The sequence below is a fragment of the Centropristis striata genome, chromosome 4, assembly GCF_030273125.1.
Source record: "Centropristis striata isolate RG_2023a ecotype Rhode Island chromosome 4, C.striata_1.0, whole genome shotgun sequence".
In the NCBI taxonomy this organism is placed as follows: Eukaryota; Metazoa; Chordata; class Actinopteri; order Perciformes; family Serranidae; genus Centropristis; species Centropristis striata.
This window is the reverse complement of record NC_081520.1, coordinates 8,885,228-8,910,485: the sequence shown is the minus strand read 5'-3', so window position 1 is coordinate 8,910,485 and position 25,258 is coordinate 8,885,228. Positions and strand designations below refer to the sequence as shown.

The 25,258-nt window shown below is 40.0% G+C and overlaps 1 protein-coding gene across 1 annotated transcript; it reads left to right on the top strand.

Moving 5' to 3' along the window:
• Nucleotides 1-985: 985 nt before the first annotated feature.
• On the top strand, nt 986-24,827 carry LOC131969890 (uncharacterized; the record flags this gene model as incomplete). The annotated part of the gene is made up of 34 exons (XM_059331117.1): nt 986-1,150; nt 1,385-1,510; nt 1,658-1,810; nt 1,903-2,103; nt 2,244-2,519; nt 2,646-2,837; nt 2,955-3,085; nt 3,224-3,320; nt 3,440-3,563; nt 3,655-4,127; nt 4,223-4,303; nt 4,514-4,857; nt 5,932-6,109; nt 6,263-6,364; nt 6,512-6,590; nt 7,545-7,630; nt 8,038-8,097; nt 12,166-12,419; nt 12,566-12,899; nt 13,338-13,625; nt 13,824-14,375; nt 14,494-14,715; nt 15,644-15,767; nt 15,871-16,343; nt 16,433-16,842; nt 18,566-18,596; nt 19,913-20,146; nt 20,287-20,634; nt 21,076-21,363; nt 21,570-22,121; nt 22,240-22,461; nt 23,639-23,762; nt 23,862-24,334; nt 24,423-24,827. Coding segments are annotated over exons 1-34 (8,187 nt in total), but the record flags the coding sequence as incomplete, so codon positions are not given.
• Nucleotides 24,828-25,258: the final 431 nt, after the last annotated feature.

Below are 25,258 nucleotides of genomic sequence, written 5' to 3'. Positions count from 1 at the left end.
TGTCTCTTTTCAGACTTAGATAATTTTCTCTCGCTGTGATCATATCTCTATTACGCTCTTACACTGTTCACATGCTGTGATAGTATGATTTCTGTGTTTTGATTTGTGTTACCTGCTTCAAGGAGCAACATTCAGAGTTTGTCTCATTACTCTAAGTTAATATGACAGGTACAATATATGGTGTATGTGGTGGGGGTCTGTGCCTTTTAGGATTTTGAGAACCTAAGCAGAATCATTAAGGCTCAGCTTTGTGACTTCTTTAAACCACAGATCTTTGAAAATGAGGAATGATTACCTGCCTCAATTCATTTGTTGAACATGTAAGCCCTTTTTTTCCTGAGAGTCACAAGAGTGCCACTGCAGAGGGGCCTATGAGAGATATTAAACTGTTTCTCACAAACACAGTATGTAATCTGACCTCATGTGACTGCACTGGTTATTACAGAATCATCATTAACATCTTGGTATAAGCAACTGACACAGTGGATTTAGGCAATCCCAACTGTAATCATGGTGATCTTTGTGCATATTTGTGCATATTTCTTTACTACCCTGTGTCATGCTTTTTCCTTTGCCCTCCATGTGCTTCCCTAGACCATGATCTAAAAGCCTTGTTTATGTATTTATTCATGGAAATCTGTGTTTCTATACAAACACCTACATAATAACTGAAAATAAAATTGGAATTTGTCTGACCATGTTACACATTAGCACTCTAAAATAAGTCTAAAGCCCAAAGGTATTGCAGGGAAGAAAATCAACAGACAGCATTTTTCCAACAAACTCAGCCTCACAAATAACTTTATATCTTTATTTCTTTAAAATATACATGACAGTGATAGGCTCCTTGTAGTTACACTTATTTATTTCCCTGTACACTCCTACTCCGTTCACATGCTGATTCATGTTGTGCTGTGATTTCTGCCTCATGATTAATAACATAGACTACATTCAACTTTATTCAATTCTCTGCAGCTTTGACCACAGAGCTTTCCGCTGGATGATGACCATGGTGTTTGCTGTGGAGGAAATTAACCGTAATTCAAGCCTGTTACCAGGTGTAACACTAGGCTACCGGATTATGGACAGCTGTGACCATGTCCACACCAGCCTGCAAGCTCTATTGTCTTTAGTCAGTCACACCAAAGCTGTGATGAGTGAGGTGAAACAAATAAAAAAAGCTGAAAAAAGATTCAATATGCCTAAAGACAGGGGTAATAGATCAAAGGGGGGAGAAGAACAGACAGATGAAAACACAAAAAAGAAAAGGCTGCTGAGCACAGTGAAAAATAGGCCCACTGAAATTAGTGAAGTATTGCCTCACAGTATTGGAAATAATGGAAATTATATAAAAGGAAAGGAAACAAGGGGGAGAATAAATAAGAGTACAGGATCTCAAATTCTGCCCTCATGTCTGGCCGATTCTCCTGTGCCTGCTGTGATCGGTCTTGCATCCTCTTCCCCTACAAGAGCTGTAGCTCACACTCTTGGGCCTTTTAATCTCCCACTGGTAAGAAAGGAATGAATGGCAGACACATGCACGGTACTTTATTTTGAAATAGTAGTTTCACTTGTTTTTGTGATTAATCATGCAACCATGTTTGATAAGGTTTTGTTCCTGGCTTCTCTCAATACAGTTAACTTTATCTCCCTATAGGTGAGTTATTTTGCCACTTGTACCTGTCTCACTGACAAGCATATGTACCCATCATTCTTGCGGACTGTGCCGAGTGATCTCTTTCAAGTTAGAGGTCTTGTTCAGCTGGTCACCTTCTCAGGCTGGCTCTGGGTGGGCACAATAGGAACCACGGTGAGATCAGGACTTCTTCTTTTTTTTAACCCTGCAATTAGTCAGTTAAACACAACAACATGATTTACAAAACCTTTTTCTATATATTTCAGGATGACTACAGCCATTATGGCATTCAAGCATTTTCTAATCAATTTAGAGAACAAGGTGGATGTGTGGCATTTCATCTGACAATCCCAAAATCACCCACAGCAGCTGAGATACAAGAAATGGCAGACAGGCTGCAGAGATCAACTGCACAGGTAGTGGTGGTCTTTGCCACAGAGGGACAGCTGCTGGATCTGCTGTTAGAGGTAAGCACTCTATATCTCAGTTTAAGGATATGCATAGGCATACGATATTATACATTTTGTTGGATTTAAAATAATATATGAGAATGAGATAGATCAGAATAATAATTTCAGAGGTTTCAAAGTATGCCTTATTTTTCCAGCTGTCTCAGAGAAATGTGACAGGGATCCAGTGGGTAGCGAGTGAAGCCTGGGTGACTGCTAGCCTTCTGACCTCACCCCATTTCCACCCGCTCCTAGAGGGCACTCTGGGCTTCTCCTTCCCCGGAGTCAGGATCCCCGGCTTGAAAGAGTTCCTGTTGAATGTCTACCCCGCTCCCAAACCTGGAATGGCATTTGTCAACATGTTCTGGGAAGAGCTTTTTGGCTGCAGGCTAGCATTTAGAGGAGGCCGATCCAGAGAAAATGATGCAGATGCCGTGGATGCTTTTGGTTACAAACCAGACTCTCAAAACAGTTCTGGGTCCACGGTCAGACCCATTGTGGTAAACACAAGCTCATTTAAGGGGTCAGCTGATAAAACCTATAAAGTTGCAGCTCAAAAGCCTGTATGCACTGGTTTAGAGGATCTGACGTTCACTGACAGCAGCTACACTGACGTTTCTCAGGTCAGAATATCTTATAATGTGTATAAAGCTGTATATGCTTTCGCCCATGCTCTGCACACTTTATTGAACTGTGATTCTTCTGGACATAACAGAATGTGTGAGAATCATAAATCATTTACTTCCAGGCAGGTACGTCAAACCACTCCAATCCATTTTTTTATTTTAATTCTGGAATTATTTAAGTTTTTGCATAATTCTCCTGGCCTGTTGTCTTAGCAATTTTTTCCCCTTCCTGTTTCCATATAGTTGCTGCATCACATTAAGACAGTAAATTTCACTGACCAGTTTGGGGAAAAGGTATATTTTGACTCCAATGGAGAGCCGGTCCCTCTCTATGACATCATTAACTGGCAGAAGGACAGCAAGGGTGAAATAAGGTGGAATATTTTAATTTGAGACAAAAAAATTAAACATGATTGAGGTCTTTATGTGCAATGTGGCTTTTTAAGCATTCAGCTGAGTTAAGATACAAATGAGTTACACATATTGTCTGACCTGATATATGTTGTGTCTAGATTTATTAAAGTGGGAAGCTATGACGGTTCGGCTCCATTGAGACATCAGTTGCAGATAGAACAGGGCAGCATTGTGTGGACAAAAGGACAGTCACAGGTGATTTTTAATAAATTATTAAGTTAATTATTGCTGTTTTTTTTTCTTTGTTCCGCCAAATATCTAATCAGCAGAAAAGCAAATATTGATGTATAATTTTTCTACCTTGTCTTATTCAGGTACCTGTATCTCAGTGTAGTGCTCCATGCTCCCCTGGCAGCAGGCAGGCCAGACGTCCAGGAGAGCCCCACTGCTGCTTTGATTGTTTGCCCTGTGCAGATGGAGAGATCAGCAACCAGACTGGTAGCCCATTCTTTTTTGTGTATTCATCAATGCAAACTGTTATTGTGTTAAGTTTGAGTGTTTAAGCAGTGTGTCTACTGTGTCTCCAAAGGTTCCACTGAGTGCACAAAATGTCCTGAATATTACTGGTCGGACAGGGACAAGGTGAAATGCGTGGCAGGGGTCGAGGAATTCTTGTCGTTCCACGACACCATGGGCATCATCCTGGTTGCTCTCACACTGTTAGGTGTCGTACTGACAACCATCGTCACGGCTGTCTTTTACCATTTCCGTTTCACGCCGATCGTCAAGGCCAACAACTCAGAAATAAGTTTCTTGCTTCTCCTGTCACTCAAACTCTGCTTCTTGTGTTCTCTGGTGTTCATCGGCCAGCCGTCTGTGTGGGCATGTAGGCTCCGCCAGGCAGCGTTCGGGATCAGCTTTGTCCTCTGTCTGTCCTGCCTCCTCGTGAAGACCATCGTGGTACTCTTGGCTTTCCGGGCTAATGCACCTGGTTCAAGGGCTCTGAAGCTGTTTGGTCCCACTCAACAGAGGACTCTGATCCTCTGCACTACAGCTCCTCAGGTCGAAGGGCTATCACAAATTTTGATGTCAAGTTATGAGTATTTTATTTTTGTTTGTGTTGTTAGAGAATTGATTATCTTTCTGTCTTTCATCAGGTTTGTCTCTGCGCAGGTTGGCTTTTAGGCGCACCTCCATTCCCTTACAAAAACCCAAACTACCAAGCCTCAACTGGAAAAGTAAGAACTACATTTTCTCACAGTGTCTTTTTTGATACTACCAGTAGGGGTGACCAAAGCCATACATGTTCAAATCCTACACATAGGGGCTTTAATGTTTGTTATTGAGATCAGAAAGAAACTGTAAATATTTAAAATGAGTCATTTCACACACTGATGCAAATTGTGTGTTAATAAAATCTGTTTTAATTTATTGTTGGACATACATAGATTGTTGTGGAGTGTAAAGAGCCATGGCCTCCTGGATTTTATCTAGTCCTTGGCTACATTGGGCTACTGGCTTTCATCTGCCTCCTACTGGCGTTCCTCGGACGGAAGCTACCCGATAGGTTCAATGAGGCGAAGCTCATCACCTTCAGCATGCTGATCTTCTGGGCTGTGTGGATTTCTTTCATCCCAGCTTATGTCAGCTCTCCTGGGAAGTTCACTGTGGCAGTGGAAGTATTTGCTATATTAGCCTCCAGTTTTGGACTGTTACTTTGTATTTTTGTGCCCAAATGCTACATCATTTTATTCCAGCCGCAGAGGAACATAAAGAAAGGCTTGACTGGAAAGTTTCTCACATGAATTTTACATTTAGGTTGTCGTTCATTTAATGTGTCTATCAAGCAAACAGAAGCACACACTTTTAAATGTGAAACTTTGGAAATAAATGTTCATAGTCAAAAGTTTTAATATTTGAATGTGTGAAATAAAATACAAGATGAAATATTTTTCCGTGTTTTGATTTTTTGTTTCCCTACAAACACTTAAAAATAGCTGAAAATCACCACACATATCTGTCTGTTCATGTTACAATACATTAGCACTCAGTATTTTGCAAATGTCTTTCAGGAAAGTTCAATTACTATTTTTTTTGTGTCTAGTGCATTTCCAAATCTAATGCAATATAATATATTTATCATGGATCACTCCAAAAAGAAAGCCTCAAAAATTCCAAAGAATAGTCAGCACTACATATCTTTATTTCTTTAAAATGTACATGAATGTGATAGGCTCCTTGTAACTACACTTACATATATTAGTTACTTACAATTCTCCAGTAAATACAAATGTGAAATAAATCACAATTTGTCAAAACTATTTTTAGATAACATTGAACATTGAACACAAATATATTTGCAAAGTTATGCACTTATGGCATGTTACTTCTTTTCTTTCGCCATCAGGTGCTGCTTTGTATTCTTTTCTGGCTTCAGTAAAATAATATAACACTTTGGAGAAAACAGGCAAAACAACAAGCCGAAGCTGGAAGCCAGGATGGCAAATGACTCCACTGCATCTGCATAGTTTCCAGGAGAGCTGATATAAGCAGGGATGAATGCTAACCACACAGCACAGAAGATCAACATGCTAAAAGTGATAAACTTTGCCTCATTGAAGTTTCCTGGCAACTTACGGGCCAGAAAAGCCAGTACAAAGCACAAACAGGCCTGTAAACCAATATATCCCAGAACGCACCAGAATGCAAAGCTGGAGCCCACACTGCACTCCAGTATGATCTTTGAGCGTTCGTATTGTGTGTTGCGGGATGGAAAAGGGGGAGCATCAATGAGCCAGGCAGCACAGATTACAACCTGAATAAGAGTGCAACTGAAGATAATGGCCCTCTGCTGCTTGGGCCCGAGCCACTTCATGATGTTGTCCCCTGGCCTGGTGGCAGTGAAAGCAGCCAGCACGACCAGGGTCTTCCCCAGGATGCAGGAGATACAAAGTGAAAATGTGATGCTAAAGGCAGTGTGGCGCAGCATGCAGGACCAAGCTGTTGGCTCTCCAATGAACACCAGGGAACACAGGAAACACAGAGTCAGAGCAAAGAGGATGAAGAAGCTGAGTTCAGAGTTATTCACACGGACTATAGCTGTGTTTCTATGGTAGATAAAGACTGCAAAGACAACTAGAGAGAGGCAGGCACCCACCACAGAGATCACTGTCAGGGCTATACCCAAGGAATCATAGGTCAAGAACTCCACCTTCTTGGGGATGCAGGCTGTTCTGTCGTCGTTTGACCAGAAGTCCTCGGGACAGAATGTGCACTCTATTGAATCTAAAGGCAAGAGGGTAAAAAAAAGAAGAGAATCTCAATATTCAGTGTTTAAACATTACCATATGGTTATTGGATTGTATTTGCAGCAGGGTTTTTCTTTTAGATTGTTTTAAACCTCACTTGTCTGATTGTTAATTTTGCCACTGTCACATGGTACACAGTCAAAGCAGCAGACAGGCTCCCCACGACGGACAGCTTTCCGGGACCCTGGAAGACAGCTGGCACTGCACACAGACAATGGTACCTAGGGAGCAGAAAATAGCTTTCAACATTGCAATGTGAGAGGAGTGTGAAGAAATGTCAATTCAGTCATTTGTCCAGCAAAAAACAACAACATATTTTTAATAATTTGGTGGTTCTAGCTTTATAATACATAAGGATTTTTTGCTATTTTCTGTTTAGCAAGGCATTAGGAATTCTGAACAGAGGGGGGACATTTTTCAAATTGTGGCCCTTAACCACACTCATTCTGGCACTATAGACCTTTGCATGGACCCTGTCTGCACCTTGGGCTGGGGTCATCTGTACCCCCCCGCCTCTGTTGGCAACCCTGGTTGAGCATCACTGCAAACTGAATATCTTTGTATTTTGTAATGGTGTTTGGACGTAACGACAAATTTGTAGATATTTCTTGATCTTTTGACATTTGGAAATGCTTCCTTTTTTTTTTGACATTTTAGAAATATTAAGAAAAAACTGACTTGGCTGCACAATACTTACCATAACCTTCTGGATTTAGATGAATAAAAGTACTCAAATATAGCTGCCTTTGTGTCTTTGTTTGTGTTATTAATGCAATGTATCATTTTAATGCAGTCAGCATTAAAATAAAAGATTAAAGATGTATAATTATTTTACAAAAATTGCTCCATAAGGAATACAACTGGAAGCATTAAATCACCAAACATGTCTGTATGGCTCCCTTTGATACTCCTTTACTGTAAGAATGCAAAGGAACTCACATCTGATCCACCTCATCCTGCCCACCTGACTTACCTCCACCTCAACCTACAGAACTTCAACAGTTGGCATCTGATGAAGGTAAAAACACAGTGTGAGCAGCTTGCCTCACTCTGATGCCCTGCCCACATAATCCTGTCCTCCTGGATCACCAGCTCCTCTCCTGCAGGCTTGGTTCCATCAAACAACCCCACGTTGACAAATTCAATGTTCCCGCTTGTGCCTCTCTGCCAGTTGAGAACATCATAATAGGGGATGGAGTCACCCTTCAGGTCAAAGTTCACTTCCTCCCCGGCAATGTTAAATGTCACTTCCTGAAGGTAGTATTGGAGCTTGAAAACCAAAAGATCATATTAAATACTCAAAAACAACAAAATACTAAATTTAGTGCAATAACAGCAAAATAAATAGATAAATATACCTGCCAGGGGTGTATGTTGTTGCTTTGAGCACATGAGTTGTTTTGGAAAGGGCCACTGCCTGGTTGACAGAGAAGAAGGTTGTGCAGTGAATGAGCAATTGCATAAACAGCCTTATAGACATTGTATGCTACTCTAGGGCTGGATGTATTCATGTAGGCTGAATGCTGCTCCAACAGAGACTCCTGGCCTGAGCACTGAGGCAACGGGGATCCAGCTGACACTGAAGGATTGCACCCATACAGGGCCTCCCACAGCTCCTTCACCAGAACATTATCGGGATACACCTGAGGGTTGACTGTTTGCAGGTAGTCACTGAGTCTGGAGATATGACCTTTTCTGATGCCAAACCCGATGGTGCCCCCCAGGTAGGGGTAATACTCGCTCCCTGTGAAGACGGATGCCGTGACCCAGGCCTCGCTAGCCACCCACTGGATTCCAGTGATGTTCTGTTTCATATAGTCCCTCAAGAAAGGTGTCATCTCTCCCTCGGCTGAAAATACCACCACCACTTTTGCTGAAGAGCTACGCATCACCTTTACAGAGAGGAAGAAGGAAAAAAACAAGTGACTGAGCGAGAGTCACAGGTACAAAATGTGAAATAATTGCATTTTTTAAAGTCATTATATGTAGGATTTGAACATTTTACAATCTGGTGACATCTAGTGGTAATATAAAAAAGACACTCTGGCAAACAGCAGTGCATGCAAATTAGCCCTTTCCTTTTCCTCAAAGGATCCAACCTGGACACACTTGAAAAAACTGTCTGAAAGCAACAGAGACTGCTACAGATTCCACCAGAATTGTCTAATTATTAAGACAAAATAACATCAAAGTTATCACATAGCAGCCGCTAGTGATTTGTTATCAGTACTTGCTATAACAGGGTCTTTAAGGTTAACTTCCTGTGGTCTATGTCTAGTACCTTCAGGTTGAATGCACTTATTGTAAGTCGCTTTGGACAAAAGCATCTGCTAAATGACATGTAATGTAATGTAATGTAACTCAGTATGTCTTTGCATCTACCTGCATGATCTCCAGAGCCCTCTGGCGATTGTAGAGCAGAGGGATCATTTCTCGGTACGCTACACACACTTTTGTACCCTGCAATTCTCTCAGTAAACCTTGCACAGCAAAGCGCCCGTATTCATGGTCCCCTCGCACCAGACCCACCCACGTCCAGTTCAAGCGTACCAGCAGCTGAGCAATGGCTTTCACCTGGGTTCAACAGAAAAGAGTGCCAACTTACTTGGTCTTAAAACACAAATTTAAAAAACAAAAAGTTAACTGATATAACTTTAATAAACTCTCACCTGATAGTCATCATTAGGGATTACTCTGAAGAAGGTAGGGTATTTTCTTCTGTCAGTGAAACATGCACACGAGGAAAAGTAGCTGATCTGTGTAAAGAGGGAAACATAAAGAGTACAGTAAAACAGATTATAGGGTAACATGCAAACGTTTTGAGGGGATTACAGAGAAAAAGAGGCATCATCACCATTGGGATTCTGAATGGCTGCAGGATTCTTGACACCACGATAGACTGAGCAGAACCAGATTCCCCAATCACAGCGAGGAGCGGAGAGGCACCGCTGCACATGGGGGACTCGTCCTCGCTCAGCCCGTTCAACACAGCCAGAGAAGCCCTCTGGCCGGTCAGTGGATACGCACATGAATCAAAGATTTTGTACCCAAGGGTGGAATTTGGCAATAACTCTGAACTGTGGTTTATCTCCTCCACTGCCAGCCTCATGGTCTGAACCCAGCGGAAGGCCCTGGGGTCAAAGCTGTAGCCCAGCACACACACACACACACACACACACACACACACACACACACACACACACACACATACACGGACATATTGATCGCAGCAAGTGTGAGGATTTACAGTTAAAGGTGAATTTAAAGGCAGAGATGATGTTTTAATTTAAAGTTAGCATGAATTGCATTTTTGCATCCAACTTAAAGTAACTGAACAGTTTTGTTGTTTTTTTTCTATTTCAAAATTGTGTATCCTTTTTATCTAATATCTTACCAAGATAAGTGTTTGGTGATGCTTTATTTTATTTTTATTTTATTTTTGCTTTAATTGCTTGTGTAATATAAAGCAAATTTCCATTTTTCCAATTTTCAATTACGTTGTTCTTTTCAGGAAACTGAAATTTGAAAATTATTAACCAATTATACACCTATAAAATGAATCATTAAAGTGACTTTTTCTGTGCAATTCAGTTTAAACAATCATGAATGTTTTCTTAGTTCCAGGCTGAATTATACCTGTATGCAAAATATTAAATACAAATATATCTATTCATTAAAAGTTGTAGTAGTAGAGTTGTTTGCAGTACAATATCAGACAGTATTTAATTGAAAACAGTATCCTCCTGCTATGAGTTCCACATCCATCAAACTCACCCATTGCACCTCACTGGCGGTGGTCTGTAGGTGCAGTTGAGGTCTGGCATCTCCTGGTTGTAGTGAAGGGGGAAGATCCCCCCGATAACATAGTCACCCTTGGCGACAAAGCCTGGCTGAAAGCTGTTTTGAAGTGTGCACACTTTGGCTGCAGATGAGTGTGGAGAGCTGAAGCTGGAAATTGGGTTATATGTTATAATGAGGACACAGAGAGAGTAAAGCAAGGGGAATAACACAAATAGAGTCATGATGTCGCACATGTCCAAAGAGGGACAGAGAGAGAGCAAGGAATCTGGGAAGTTATATAAAGTATGTGACCTTCTCATTCGTTAATCTTATTAATGACAGAGTGACACTGGATTGGATATCAGCAGCACTGCCTGATTTACTAAAGTCAGTTAGAAGATGAAGAAAAATAAATTGTGCAACAGCATACATCATACATCATACAGAGTATGATCCTATTTAAAAGCTGATTAATGACCAGTTCTGGATTAAACGTGTCAAACAGGTGTTGATTCAACCTTTTTGAGGCTGTAGTTTATGGCACCATCAATGTTATTACCTTTTACTGAGTTGTTTTAAATCACGGGTCACAATTTAAGGCAATCAAGTTGTCCACTAACGTCACGGTTGGTGGTTCAATTCCCAGCTCTTCCTGTACACATGTTGACACACATGTCCAATACCCGGAATGAGGCGGGTCTCCCTCGCCGAAATGCCCCTAATTTGAATGTGAGCGTCCCTGGTGGCCGTTTGACCGGCCGTCTTTTGGCCCCCTGTCGGCAGACACTTTGTGTACAGTTAAGATGCTGGTTTGTTTATGATCAGCAGCGGACACTTTATGTACGGTTAGCAAGCCTGTTTGTTTACAATAAGCGGTGAACGCTGTGCACAGTTAGTGATGGCGGCCGCAGTTGTTGTGCATGCTGTCAAAACTGTTGCTTAGCATTTACGCGATGATCATAAACCATACGTCACCTCCTGAGTCTCGTAAATCCCTGATAGGAGGTTGGTGCATTGTGATTGGTCACTTCCTATTCTATTGCTTGGTGGGGTGCATTTTTTGTCCTGCCCAACACGATGTCCCTCAAACAGAGTGTGACTGTGTAATAGTCAACTAAATCTGCATTACAAATAGAAACTAATGTTGTGCAAACAATACTAAATAAAGTATGTGTCAAAAATGATCTGTTTGTGTAATAGATAGAAATGTGAAAAAGAGTAATATATGAGTTTTCATTAACACAATCTTATTTTCAAATTAGACAGTTTTCTATTAATCAAGCTGCCAGTTAGATCTTATGTAGAGTTTTGTGTTTATGTTCTATGTAAGTTGTGCATTGTGTGAGTGTTAGATGTGTTAGGGGAATAAATTAAACTAAATTTGTATTATTTTTAAGTGCTCATACATGAAAAGGCAGCCGAGTAGTTTTCATACTCATGCTTTTATTTTCTGAATGTAATGTAATGGATGTTTCTGATTGCATAGCTTAAATGTATTTCAGTTTTTCTTCAATGATGGACTTTATATACTATATATCTTTTCAGAAGCTACTATATGTGAAATTGCATAATCAGTCCTTGAATTTTGATTGTGGATTAATTGTCTACAAGCTGGTGTTTATGGGTTAAATCCAGTATTTCACCTGATACAAACTAACTTTTTAATTCCAATACAAGTGGAACTGAAGAGAAGGTGTGAATGTTTGTGAATCACTTCCTTACAGGATATTACATTTGCTGATGTATGTACAAAGTGCATGAGGTCAAAAGGTCAACAAACTCAATGAGGAGAAAACTATTCAGTGTAAAGCATAAAATACATTTTAAAAAATGAGGTGTGTCCTTATTTTGACCCAAGTCAATTAAATTTGCTCAGGCACTGAGGCACACTGGATGAGTCTAACTCATAAGTCTTTGGTAATGCTGGGCGGTACCCTCAGAGTTATTTGTGCTAACTACATTATATAAATCAGATGTGTCTCGAATTATCATAGTCATTTGTATGTTACCAGAAAGGGAAGCTACTTCTTGTTTATTCACTCATGGCAGTGCCAGCTGCAAATCTTCTTACATTTCTTTTTCTCTTTGGGGCCAAACCTGGCTTATCTGCTGCTCTGGATAACTGTATTTTCTTGGGTGAAGAAGAGAAAAACAGTCTGTATGAAGATGGAGATGTAGTTATAGGGGGCTTATTCCCTCTACATTACAGCCCTGTGTCTTCTCTCCCAACATATACAACCAAACCAGCACCTTATATGTATAAATAGTGAGTGAATATGTGAATGTAGTTGATAGTATTTGGCCTGTGGAGTACATAGTAGATTGCATTCTGATAAATTTGTGTTTAAGACATTTATAAAGATGTATATATATATGTGTATGTGCTGATTGAAGAACTTTTTTTCTTTACAGTTTCAACTCTCGTACCTTGCGCTGGATGCAGACTATGACTTTTGCAATCACAGAAATCAACCAGCGCAGTGATCTGCTGCCACATCTAAAACTGGGTTTCCACATCCGTGACAGCTGTGCTCACATACCTGTTTCTCTGAGAGCAGCTTTGCTGTTGGTGAACGGACAGCCTGAGATAGACATCAGTGTCAAAAACAATTGGGAAAGAAACAGTAGTTATAATTTAGGATGTGATGCCGTAAAAAGCACTGTGTCCCCCGTAATCATCGGAGAGGCTTCCTCAGCGGTGTCTATGGCTCTGCTAAGAAGTCTGGGTTCTTTCCATATCCCCTTGGTGAGTGGCGGTGTCTGACAATATGTGCACTTTTGTTGTCATAATGTTAATAATGTGCTTTTGCCAATCTATAAGCAGTCTTATTTTGGTTTCTCTATGAAGTGCCATACAGTTTCATGTCATTGCTGTCATGTGAAAGCTAAGTTCCCTAAAAAGTCAACAGTCCAAACTTTAGTTTTCCAAAAATATTGGAAAGTTGATTGATTTTTCAAACAATTGAGAAACACATAATCCTAATCCAGTATTATGTGAGTTGTATTGTACGTTAACCATTTTTACACTACACTCAGTGGCCAAGTCTCTTATTACAGGGGAAACTACACCACTGAGTGCATGTAATGACGGTGGTATTGTTGGGTGAAATTGGATGCTTGTTTAACAGCCTGTTCAGTGAGCCAAAGTGTGCAGAAGGTTAATTATTGCTTTGTATAATTCCAGGTGAGCTATTTTTCATCCTGCAGCTGTCTGAGTAACCAAAAGGAGTTCCCCACATTCATGCGCACCATGCCCAGTGACACCTTCCAGGTCAAAGCTCTGGCTCAGCTGGTTAGTTATTTTGGCTGGACTTGGGTTGGAGTCATTGGTTTGGAATCTGATTATGGGCGCGTTGCCGCACAGCTCTTCCTGCAGGAGTCGGTGCAGTACGGTGTGTGTGCTGCCTACATTCACCTCTACCCTGTAGTCCTGAGTCAACAGGCCCTAGATGAGCTGCTTGATGTTATTCAGGTACCCCACTGTATGCAAAGTTTTTCATACAAACAAAATAACACATACTCCTACAATAAGTACACCTTTATGAATATTATAATTTTTAAGCTTTGTTAAATTGTTTCAAGAAAGGGTCAATATAACGCTACAGATGCCAAAGTTTGTAAGGTTTTATTGTAATACTGAATAATCTTTACCTACATTTTTACTATTTAGATGTCATCCTCAAAGGTCATCATTAACTTTTGTAGTGAATCCGAGATGAAGAGCATCCTTAGAGAGGTCAGACGTCGGAATATAACCGGCCTGCAGTGGATCGCCAGTGAGGCTTGGGCCAGTGCCATATCGCTCTGGGAAAAGTTTGGAGATCTGCTGGCTGGAACACTAGGATTTGCCATCCAGAGAGCTGATGTGATTCCAGGGCTGAAAGAACACCTGGCTGGTCTCAGACCATACAACATTCACAAAACAGCTTTCTTGGCAGAATTTTGGGAAGAGTTGTTTAACTGCCGACTGAACGGGTCAGTGAACAGCCACTCTCACAGGGGCGACAACTACCAGGACAGATTGCCATGTAAAGGGACGGAGGACTTAAATGATGTCTACTCTCCTTATTTTGATGTGACACAGTTACGAGTGTCCTATAATGTTTACAAGGCTGTGTATGTGGTGGCCCATGCCTTGCAAGATATGAGTAACTGTGTAGTCGGACAGGGGCCTTTCCTGAACGGCAGCTGTGCAGACCCAAAGAATGTTAAACCTTGGCAGGTGAGGCTAAATGTAGCTTAAATAATTAATTTCCGAAGTAAACATTCACTAAATTATGGGAAATAATACAAGTGCACCATTTTCTGTGTTTTGATAATGTTTTCCCTTCCTCTGTCAGCTAGTCCACTACATGAAGGGTGCTAATTTTTCTGCACTCGGAGAGAGAATCAGCTTTGATCAAAACGGTGACCCCATTGCTTATTATGATCTCATGAACTGGCAAAGGATGCCTGACGGCTCAATAAATTTGGTAAAAGTGGGTTTCTATGACGCCTCTTCTCCTTCTGGACGCAGCCTGGTCATAAATGACTCAGTGATTCAGTGGCCTGTTGGGAAACAGGTGTGTTCTCTGCAAACAGGCTTGAGACCATGTTCACCTCTTAGGCTGTTGTACGAACTGTTGATTAACACATTTACTATTTTGTTCTTCTTAGTGTGCAATGTACTTTATTGTTAAACAGAAGAAAATGTCATATATTATACTCATATTTCAAGATGACACCAAATTGCATGTGAATGTTGTAAACATGACCCAATATTCCAATATTGTTTGTGGACCTCAGAGGTCTACAAACAGCAAATTAAGAAAACAAAATCACCAGTTTGACAATACATGCACAGCATTCAGAAAAATACTTCTCATCAATCATCTTACTAAACAGGAAAATAACTTTTCAAAAGTAAAACACTTTCTGTAAAGAAAAAAGAGGCAGCAGTTACTTTTAACAAATTAAACAAACTGATTAATTTATATGTCAGCAAAATCTACCGATAGTTTAACTTGGTTGTCCAGTTATGGGTTCTGAAAGTAAGAAGTAATGTAATAATTAGGAATATAATGCAAACATGTTTCACAATTAACAGTGTATAGTTTATTTGAATTGGCTGATATTTGGCTGTTTTTTTTTTCTTTTTTATAGCATTTCCCCCCCTAAATGTTTAAGATATGCTGTCAAATTGGTGATGCCTTCTTAATTTGCTTGAATTTTATTGCTTAGGATGTGTTTTCTTAATTTGTGGTGCATGTGGTGCAGCTCAGGACCACTGTGGTTAAGTATAATTACCATGTCAATAGCTCCATTTGTGAATGGGTAAAAGTTGAGATCAATTTTAGTTAACACAGCTTTAATATATCACATTGAATTACATAACTTTTTTTAGGCACTATGTTAAATATGCAGAGACAAGTTTTGCATAACAAAGCAGAGGCACTGGTGAATATTGATTGAAATCAGTGTCTTTCTGAGTGGCTGAACTTTGCCTCTCAGGCTTCCCGGTCTGTATGCAGCGACAGTTGTCCTCCAGGTTCCCGTGTCACCAGGAGAAAGGGAGAACCTATCTGCTGTTTTGACTGTGTCCCCTGTGCTGAGGGAGAAGTTAGTAATAAGACTGGTATGTTTTGTTCAGCTTTTATCATCCTTTCTCCTGTTATATAAACTGTCCTGTTTGCATGGCTTCTCTAAACCAAAAAATTCTCTTCTCTCCATGTCTCCAGATTCTTTAGACTGCTCACGCTGCTCAGAGGACACATGGCCCAATAAAGTCAGAGATCTCTGCATCCCAAAGACTATAGAGTTCCTGTCTTACCATGAGTTAATGGGTATTGTTTTGTGTGTTGTATCTGTCCTCGGAGCGTGTATTTCACTCTTCATCCTCGTTGTATTCTTCACACACAAAGACACGCCACTGGTTCGGGCCAACAACATGGAACTGAGCTTCCTTCTTTTAGTGTTTCTGGCGGTCTGTTTCCTTGTTGGCCTGTTGTTCATTGGTGAGCCTTCAGACTGGCTTTGCCGTATCAGGTATCCAGCATTTGGGATCAGTTTTGCCCTCTGCATTTCATGCCTCCTGGCCAAGACAGCTGTGGTCCTAATGGCTTTCAGGTCCACTCTGCCAGGAAGTCGTGTCATGAAGTGGTTTGGACCCAACCAGCAGAGAGCCAGTGTACTTTTCGGAACAATTGTTCAGGTGAAACATTTTCCACAAGTCAACTTTATAAATGTTTTTTTTCAACTATGTTGAATGAAAATTATCTTCCTGTATTTTTTTTCTGTCAGGTGATAATCTGTGTTGTGTGGTTGCTCACCAGTCCACCTCATGCCAACAACAACACAGATTACAGTTCCACCATCATCATTGAATGTGTTACTGGTTCAGAAGCTGGTTTCTGGTGTGTTCTTGGATACATCGGCATCTTGGCCTGCATGTGCTTCTTTATGGCATTTTTGGCTCGGAAGCTGCCTGATAATTTTAATGAGGCAAAGTTCATCACCTTCAGCATGCTGATATTCTTTGCAGTATGGGTCACTTTTATTCCAGTATATGTGAGCACAGCAGGGAAATACACGGTGGCTGTCCATATTTTTGCTATTTTAGCCTCAGCTTTTGGTCTCCTTTTCTGTATTTTTGTTCCAAAGTGCTACATCATAATTGTGAAACCAGAAAAAAACTGCAAGAAAAACATAATGCAAAAATGAAAATTACCTTACACATGTTGCAAAGACCAATTTTAATGAATCATATTTGTGTTGTTACATGAACTATTAAATAAATAAAATAAAGCAAACTTTTTTTTGAAATATTGTTTCTCCAGTGTGCCATTGTAAGCAGGCCAATAATGTGAGTCCTGGCAGCAGATGTGGTCTTCCACCCAGCCTTGAAAAAGCTGATGGTAAATTTTGCATTTATAAATTACTTTTAAGTGGGTAAAAAGCAAAACTCGAAGACCAGTTCACGTTTCCATTGTTTACTCAGGCGTGCAGAAAAACAACCACAACACACATGCCCAAGAAAAGAACATCACCTCTCACCCCGAAAGACCAAAAGTAATGCCACAAAGAAAATAAACGAGTTCCAAATTAAATAAACAATAGTTAGGCTAAAATAATAAAGTTCAAAACATTTCCCAAATCAATCATATTATTTAAGTAAATTGAAAACAAGAAAATGGGCCTACTTAAAAATAATTGTGAACAAAATAAATCTCATATTACACTAATTAGAAAGTCACATAATTCCTCTATATTTTACATGTGAAGCTAATTATGCAAAACAAGTAAGTTGGTAGAACTATATAAAATAAATGACAAGCTTATTATCAACTTATTTTAGGAATATTGAATAATACAGTTATGTGGTGGTTATTTCAAATAAATTTCAAAGAATTGGCTTGCTAATTAGGTAGAGGAAACAGTGGGCCTAACTTTGTATTACTTTCCTGGAATGTATTAAATAAATGATCAGCTATTTACCTGCTTATAAGGAAATAGAATATAATTGACTGTTTGCAAAACTCCTCCCGCGAACGCTCGTCGTCCAATCATATCTTAGCAACTGTTCCTAAGAGAAGAAGGTCCGTCAAGCTTTTAGCTCTGAGCTCTGTGGAAATGGTGTGTATACAGGGTTTGTAAATCTCACAACAGGTACCCTCAGAGTTTAGCAGGAGGAGTTGTTTTTTTCCCCTTTTCCAAAACTCAAAAACCAAGAGGAGCGTTGTATTAAACAGTGTGGGAGACCCCACTCCCAATTTTATATCTCGAAGATCAACAGACACTATATGTCTGCTCCAAGTTAAGCTGCTAGTTGGCAAATATGAGCTAACTAATGATTGTCTAGCTATTTTAGATGAGATATCAACTAGTATTCCACTACTAGTGCAGAACTAGTCCAACAAACTTATGTTAATGACACCGTCTGTAAAATTAGCATGCTAAGATAGCTAGCAATGTTGCCATGAGCCTAACATAATACAGGACTGTACAGGGGTAATAGCTAGCATCACTGAATCGCACATCGGCCGGCTTTTGGCTAACATGCTATCAAAATTTCCCATTACTAATATAAATGGCCATGTTATGTTGACAATTAATTAAGTGGTGTGAAACTAGAGTCTTCATTCAGTCCTTCACAATAAGTCACAGTACAGTAAAAAAAATACAGATAGCCTATAGCACATGCTACATCAGTCTGTGCTATGGATGATTTACCATCTGTGCACCAGTGACATTTCATTTTACAGGTTTTCTAGAGTGTAAACTACAGATGAGGTGTTTCTAACTATAATTACACCAATGATAAATATTTTGTGGGTTGTGCTACAAAACTATCAACGTCTGTCGCACCAGTGCTATACAAAAACAGTGTACAGCCCTATAATGTATATGTTGATGTTGAACATAACGTCCCAACAGGGACGTTATGTTCAACATCAACCTTGAGGAGGTATTATCCCAAAAATACTGGCTAAAACAGCACCACAGCTGCTGACGGTCCTGGAAGCTTGATGGGGATATAGCAACAGTAACAAATGGGGAGGAGCTTTTGCGAATGGTCAATTATTCAATGGTGGAGGGTTAATTTTCCATGAGTTTTGAGGTAAATGTAGATGTGATTTCAAAGAAATTGCTTTCTAATTATCACCTAATTATCATGGAATTTGGGTTTAATTTCAAGGCATACATCTTTAATAGTTCACATAACAAAACAGATACAATTAATTGAAATTGCTTCCATTACACAGATTTCTTTTGCAACATGTGTAATGTCATGCCATTTTTATCTTTGCATCATGTTTTTCTTGCAGTTTTTTTCCGGTTTCACAATTATGATGTAGCACTTTGGAACAAAAATACAGAAAAGGAGACCAAAAGCTGAGGCTAAAATAGCAAAAATATGGACAGCCACTGTGTATTTCCCTGCTGTGCTCACATATACTGGAATAAAAGTGACCCATACTGCAAAGAATATCAGCATGCTGAAGGTGATGAACTTTGCCTCATTAAAATTATCAGGCAGCTTCCGAGCCAAAAATGCCATTAAGAAGCACATGCAGGCCAAGATGCCGATGTATCCAAGAACACACCAGAAACCAGCTTCTGAACCAGTAACACATTCAATGATGATGGTGGAACTGTAATCTGTGTTGTTGTTGGCATGAGGTGTACTGGTGAGCAACCACACAACACAGATTATCACCTGATAGAATAAATATAAAGGAAGTTAATTTTCATTCAACATAGTTGAAAAAAACATTCATAGAGTTGACTTATTGAAAATGTTTCACCTGAACAACTGTTCCAAAAAGTACACTGGCTCTCTGCTGGTTGGGTCCAAACCACTTCATGACACTACTTCCTGGCAGAGTGGACCTGAAAGCCATTAGGACCACAGCTGTCTTGGCCAGGAGGCATGAAATGCAGAGGGCAAAACTGATCTCAAATGCCGGATACCTGATACGGCAAAGCCAGTCTGAAGGCTCACTAATGAACAACAGGCCAACAAGGAAACAGACCGCCAGGTCAACAAACTCAATGAGGAGACAACTATTCGGTGTAAAGCATAAAATAAATTGAAAATATGAGGTGTGTCCTTATTTTGACCCAAGTCAATTAAATTTGCTCAGGCACTGAGGCACACTGGATGAGTCTAACTCATAAGTCTTTGGTAATAATGGGCGGCACCCTCAGAGTTATTTGTGCTAACTACATTATATAAATCAGATGTGTACTGAATTATCATAGTCATTTGTATGTTACCAGAAAGGGAAGCTACTTCTTGTTTATTCACTCATGGCAGTGCCAGCTGCAAATCTTCTTACATTTCTTTTTCTCTTTGGGGCCAAACCTGGCTCATCTGCTCCTCTGGATAACTGTATTTTCTTGGGTGAAGAGGAGAAAAACAGTCTGTATGAAGATGGAGATGTAGTTATAGGGGGCTTATTCCCTCTACATCACAGCCCTGTGTCTTCTCTCCCAACATATACAACCAAACCAGCGGTTTATATGTATAAATAGTGAGTGAATATGTGAATGTAGTTGATAGTATTTGGCCTATGGACTACATAGTAGATTGCATTCTTGTAGATTTGTGTTTAAGACATTTAAAAAGATGTATATGTATGTGCTGAGTGAAGAACTTTTTTCTTTACAGTTTCAACTCTCGTACCTTGCGCTGGATGCAGACTATGACTTTTGCAATCACAGAAATCAACCAGCGCAGTGATCTGCTGCCACATCTAAAACTGGGTTTCCACATCCGTGACAGCTGTTCTCACATACCTGTTTCTCTGAGAGCAGCTTTGCTGTTGGTGAACGGACAGCCTGAGATAGACATCAGTGTCAAAAATAATTGGGAAAGAAACAGTAGTTATTTAGGATGCTCTGCCATAAAAAGCACTGTGTCCCCCGTAATCATAGGAGACGCTTCCTCAGCGGTGTCTATGGCTCTGCTAAGAAGCCTGGGTTCTTTCCACATCCCCTTGGTGAGTGGCGGTGTCTGACAATATGTGCACTTTTGTTGTCATAATGTTAATAATGTGCTTTTGCCAATCTATAAGCAGTCTTATTTTGGTTTCTCTATGAAGTGCCATACAGTTTCATGTCATTGCTGTCATGTGAAAGCTAAGTTCCCTAAAAAGTCAACAGTCCAAACTTTAGTTTTCCAAAAATTTTGGAAAGTTGATGGATTTTTCAAACAATTGAGAAACACATAATCCTAATCCAGTATTATGTGAGTTTTATTGTATGTTAACCATTTTTTACACTACACTCAGTGGCCAGGTCTCTTATTGCAGGGGAAACTCTACACCACTGAGTGCTTGTAATGACGGTGGTATTGTTTGGAGAAATTTGATGCTTGTTTAACAGCCTGTTCAGTGAGCCAAAGTGTGCAGAAGGTTAATTATTGCTTTGTATAATTCCAGGTGAGCTATTTTTCATCCTGCAGCTGTCTGAGTAACCAAAAGGAGTTCCCCACATTCATGCGCACCATGCCCAGTGACACCTTCCAGGTCAGAGCCCTAGCTCAGCTGGTTAGTTATTTTGGCTGGACTTGGGTTGGAGTCATTGGTTTGGAATCCGATTATGGGCGCGTTGCCGCCCAGCTCTTCCTGCAGGAGTCGGTGCAGTACGGTGTGTGTGCTGCCTACACTCACCTCTACCCTGTAGTCCTGAGTCAGCAGGCTCTAGATGAGCTGCTTGATATTATTCAGGTACCTCCCTGTGGGTCAATGTCAAAAGTTTTTCATACAACCAAAATAACACGTTCTCCTGCAATAAGTACACCTTTATGAATATTATAATTTTTAACCTTTCTTAAATTGTTTCAAGAAAGGGTCAATTTCACGCTATAGATGCCAAAGTTTGTAAGGTTTTATTGTAATACTGAATAATCTTTACCTACATTTTTACTATTTAGATGTCATCCTCAAAAGTCATCATTAACTTTTGTGGTGAATCCAAGATGAAGAGCATCCTGAGAGAGGTCAGACGTCGGAATATAACCGGCCTGCAGTGGATCGCCAGTGAGGCTTGGGCCAGTGCCATATCGCTCTGGGAAAAGTTTGGAGATCTGCTGGCTGGAACACTAGGATTTGCCATCCAGAGAGCTGATGTGATTCCAGGGCTGAAAGAACACCTGGCTGGTCTCAGACCATACAACATTCACAAATCAGCTTTCTTCACAGAATTTTGGGAAGAGTTGTTTAACTGCCGACTGAACGGGTCAGTGAACAGCCACTCTCACAGGGGCGACAACTACCAGGACAGATTGCCATGTAAAGGGACGGAGGACTTAAATGATGTCTACTCTCCTTATTTTGATGTGACACAGTTACGAGTGTCCTATAATGTTTACAAGGCTGTGTATGTGGTGGCCCACGCCTTGCAAGATATGAGTAACTGTGTAGTCGGACAGGGGCCTTTCCTGAACGGCAGCTGTGCAGACCCAAAGAATGTTAAACCTTGGCAGGTGAGGCTAATTGTAGCTGAAATATTTTTCTTCCTAAGTAAACATTCACTAAATAATGGGAAATAAATAAAGTGCACCGTTTTTTGTGTTTTGATAATGTTTTTCCTTCCTCTGTCAGCTAGTGCAGTACATGAAGGGTGTTCATTTTTCTGCACTTGGAGAGAGAATCAGCTTTGATCAAAACGGTGACCCCATTGCTTATTATGACCTCATGAACTGGCAAAGGATGCCTGACGGCTCACTACATTTGGTAAAAGTGGGTTCCTATGACGCCTCTTCTCCTTCTGGACGCAGCCTGGTCATAAATGACTCAGTGATTCAGTGGCCTGTTGGGAAACAGGTGTGTTCTCTGCAAACAGGCTTGAGACCATGTTCACCCCTTAGGCTGTTGTATGAACTGTTGATTAACACATTAACTATTTTGTTCTTTTTAGTGTGCAATGTACTTTATTGTTAAACAGAATAAAATGTCACTCATATAATCTTTCAAGACGACACCAATTGCATGTGAATGTTGTAAACATAACAGTCATCAATATTCCAATATTGTTTGTGGCCCTCAGAGGTCAACAAACAGCAAATTAAGAAAACATAATCACCAGGTTGACAATACATGCACAGCATTCAGAAAAATACTGAAAATACACAAAACTTGACAAAACACACTACAGATAGTACAGACTGGAAAACACCTTTAGTTGCGATGTGTTTTGGCTTATGATGTTATTGAAGTTGGCGTCCCGTTAGTGGTGTTAAAAAATCAGCTAAAATGTTTTTGGTTTTTTCAATTCTGTTAAATACGGCAAAATTTAAACATTATTGCATATATCTGCTGTTAATCCATTTGCTTGTTATTATCCTGCATTTTCTAATGATCTCATTAAACAGGAAAATAACTTTTCTTAAGTAAAAAAAAAAAAAAAGTATACTGACACTTTCTGTAAAGAAAAAAGAGGCAGCAGTTACTTTTAACAAATTAAACAAATTGATAGGTTTCATTATATGTCAGCAAAATCTACCGATAGTTTAACTTGTTTGTCCTGTTATGGGTTCTGAAAGTAAGTAGTAATGTAATAATTAGGAATATAATGTGAGCCTGTTTAACAATTAACCGGGTATAGTTTGTTATCATATTTGAAATGGCTGATATTTGGCTGTTTTTTTTCTTTTTTATAGCAATTTTTTCCCCTAAATGTTGAAGATGTGCTGTCAAATTGGTGATGTCTTCTTAATTTGCTTGAATTTTATTGCTTAGGATGTGTTTTCTTGATTTGTGGTGCGTTGATTCTCAGGGCCACTGTGGTTAAGTATAATTACCATGTCAATAGCTCCATTTGTGAATGGGTAAAAGTTGAGATCAATTTTAGTTAACACGACTTTATTATATATCACATTGAATTACATAACTTTTTTAGGCACTATGTTAAATATGCAGAAACAAGTTTTGCAAAGCAGAGGCGCTGGTGAATATTGATTGAAATCAGTGTCTTTCTGAGTGGCTGAACTTTGCCTCTCAGGCTTCCCGGTCTGTATGCAGCGACAGTTGTCCTCCAGGTTCCCGTGTCACCAGGAGAAAGGGAGAACCTATCTGCTGTTTTGACTGTGTCCCCTGTGCTGAGGGAGAAGTTAGTAATACAACTGGTGTGTTTTGTTCAGCTTTTATCATCTTTTCTCTTGTTTTATAAACTGCTTGTGTGGCATCTCTAAACAAAAAAATGTCTCTTCTCTGCATGTCTCCAGATTCTTTAGACTGCTCTCGCTGCTCAGAGGACACATGGCCCAATAAAGCCAAAGATCTCTGCATCCCAAAGACTATTGAGTTCCTGTCTTACCATGAGTTAATGGGTATTGTGTTGTCTGTTGTATCTGTCCTCGGAGCGTGTATTTCACTCTCCATCCTTGTTGTATTCTTCACACACAAAGACACACCACTGGTTCGGGCCAACAACATGGAACTGAGCTTCCTTCTTTTAGTGTTTCTGGCGGTCTGTTTCCTTGTTGGCCTGTTGTTTATTGGTGAGCCTTCAGACTGGCTTTGCCGTATCAGGTATCCAGCATTTGGGATCAGTTTTGCCCTCTGCATTTCATGCCTCCTGGCCAAGACAGCTGTGGTCCTAATGGCTTTTAGGTCCACTCTGCCAGGAAGTCGTGTCATGAAGTGGTTTGGACCCTACCAGCAGAGAGCCAGTGTACTTTTTGGAACAGCTGTTCAGGTGAAACATTTTCCAGAAGTCAACTTGATAAATGTTTTTTTCAACTATGTTAAATGAAAATTAACTTCCTGTATTTTCCTTCTCTCAGGTGATAATCTGTGTTGTGTGGTTGCTCACCAGTCCACCTCATGCCAACAACAACACAGATTACAGTTCCACCATCATCATTGAATGTGTTACTGGTTCAGAAGCTGGTTTCTGGTGTGTTCTTGGATACATCGGCATCTTGGCCTGCATGTGCTTCTTAATGGCATTTTTGGCTCGGAAGCTGCCTGATAATTTTAATGAGGCAAAGTTCATCACCTTCAGCATGCTGATATTCTTTGCAGTATGGGTCACTTTTATTCCGGTATATGTGAGCACAGCAGGGAAATACACAGTGGCTGTCCATATTTTTGCTATTTTAGCCTCAGCTTTTGGTCTCCTTTTTTGTATCTTTGTTCCAAAGTGCTACATCATAATTGTGAAACCAGAAAAAAACTGCAAGAAAAACATGATGCATAGATGAAAATGACATTACACATGTTGCAAAGAGCAATTTTAATTAGTCATAATTGTGTTGTCATATGAACTATTAAATAAATATAGTAAAGCAAACTTTTTTTTTAAATACTGTTTCTCCAGTGTGCCATTGTAAGCAGGCCAATCATGTGAGTCCTGGCTGCAGATGTGGTTCTTCCCCCCAGCTTTGAAAAAGCTGATGTTAATTTTTGCACAGCAAAGGATTCCTGCAGAGTTTGACACCACTGCAGATGGTCTCTGCTGGGGCCTTTTAATACTTGGTCATTGCACCAGTGGTACCATTCCTTCTCCAGAGTATTTAAAACAGCAGTGGATGATTATGATTTCTGCACATTTCTACAACCTTTATAAGACAACTTTGAATGCAATTTAATTTAGAGGTCAGCTGTGCCTTGCCAGATT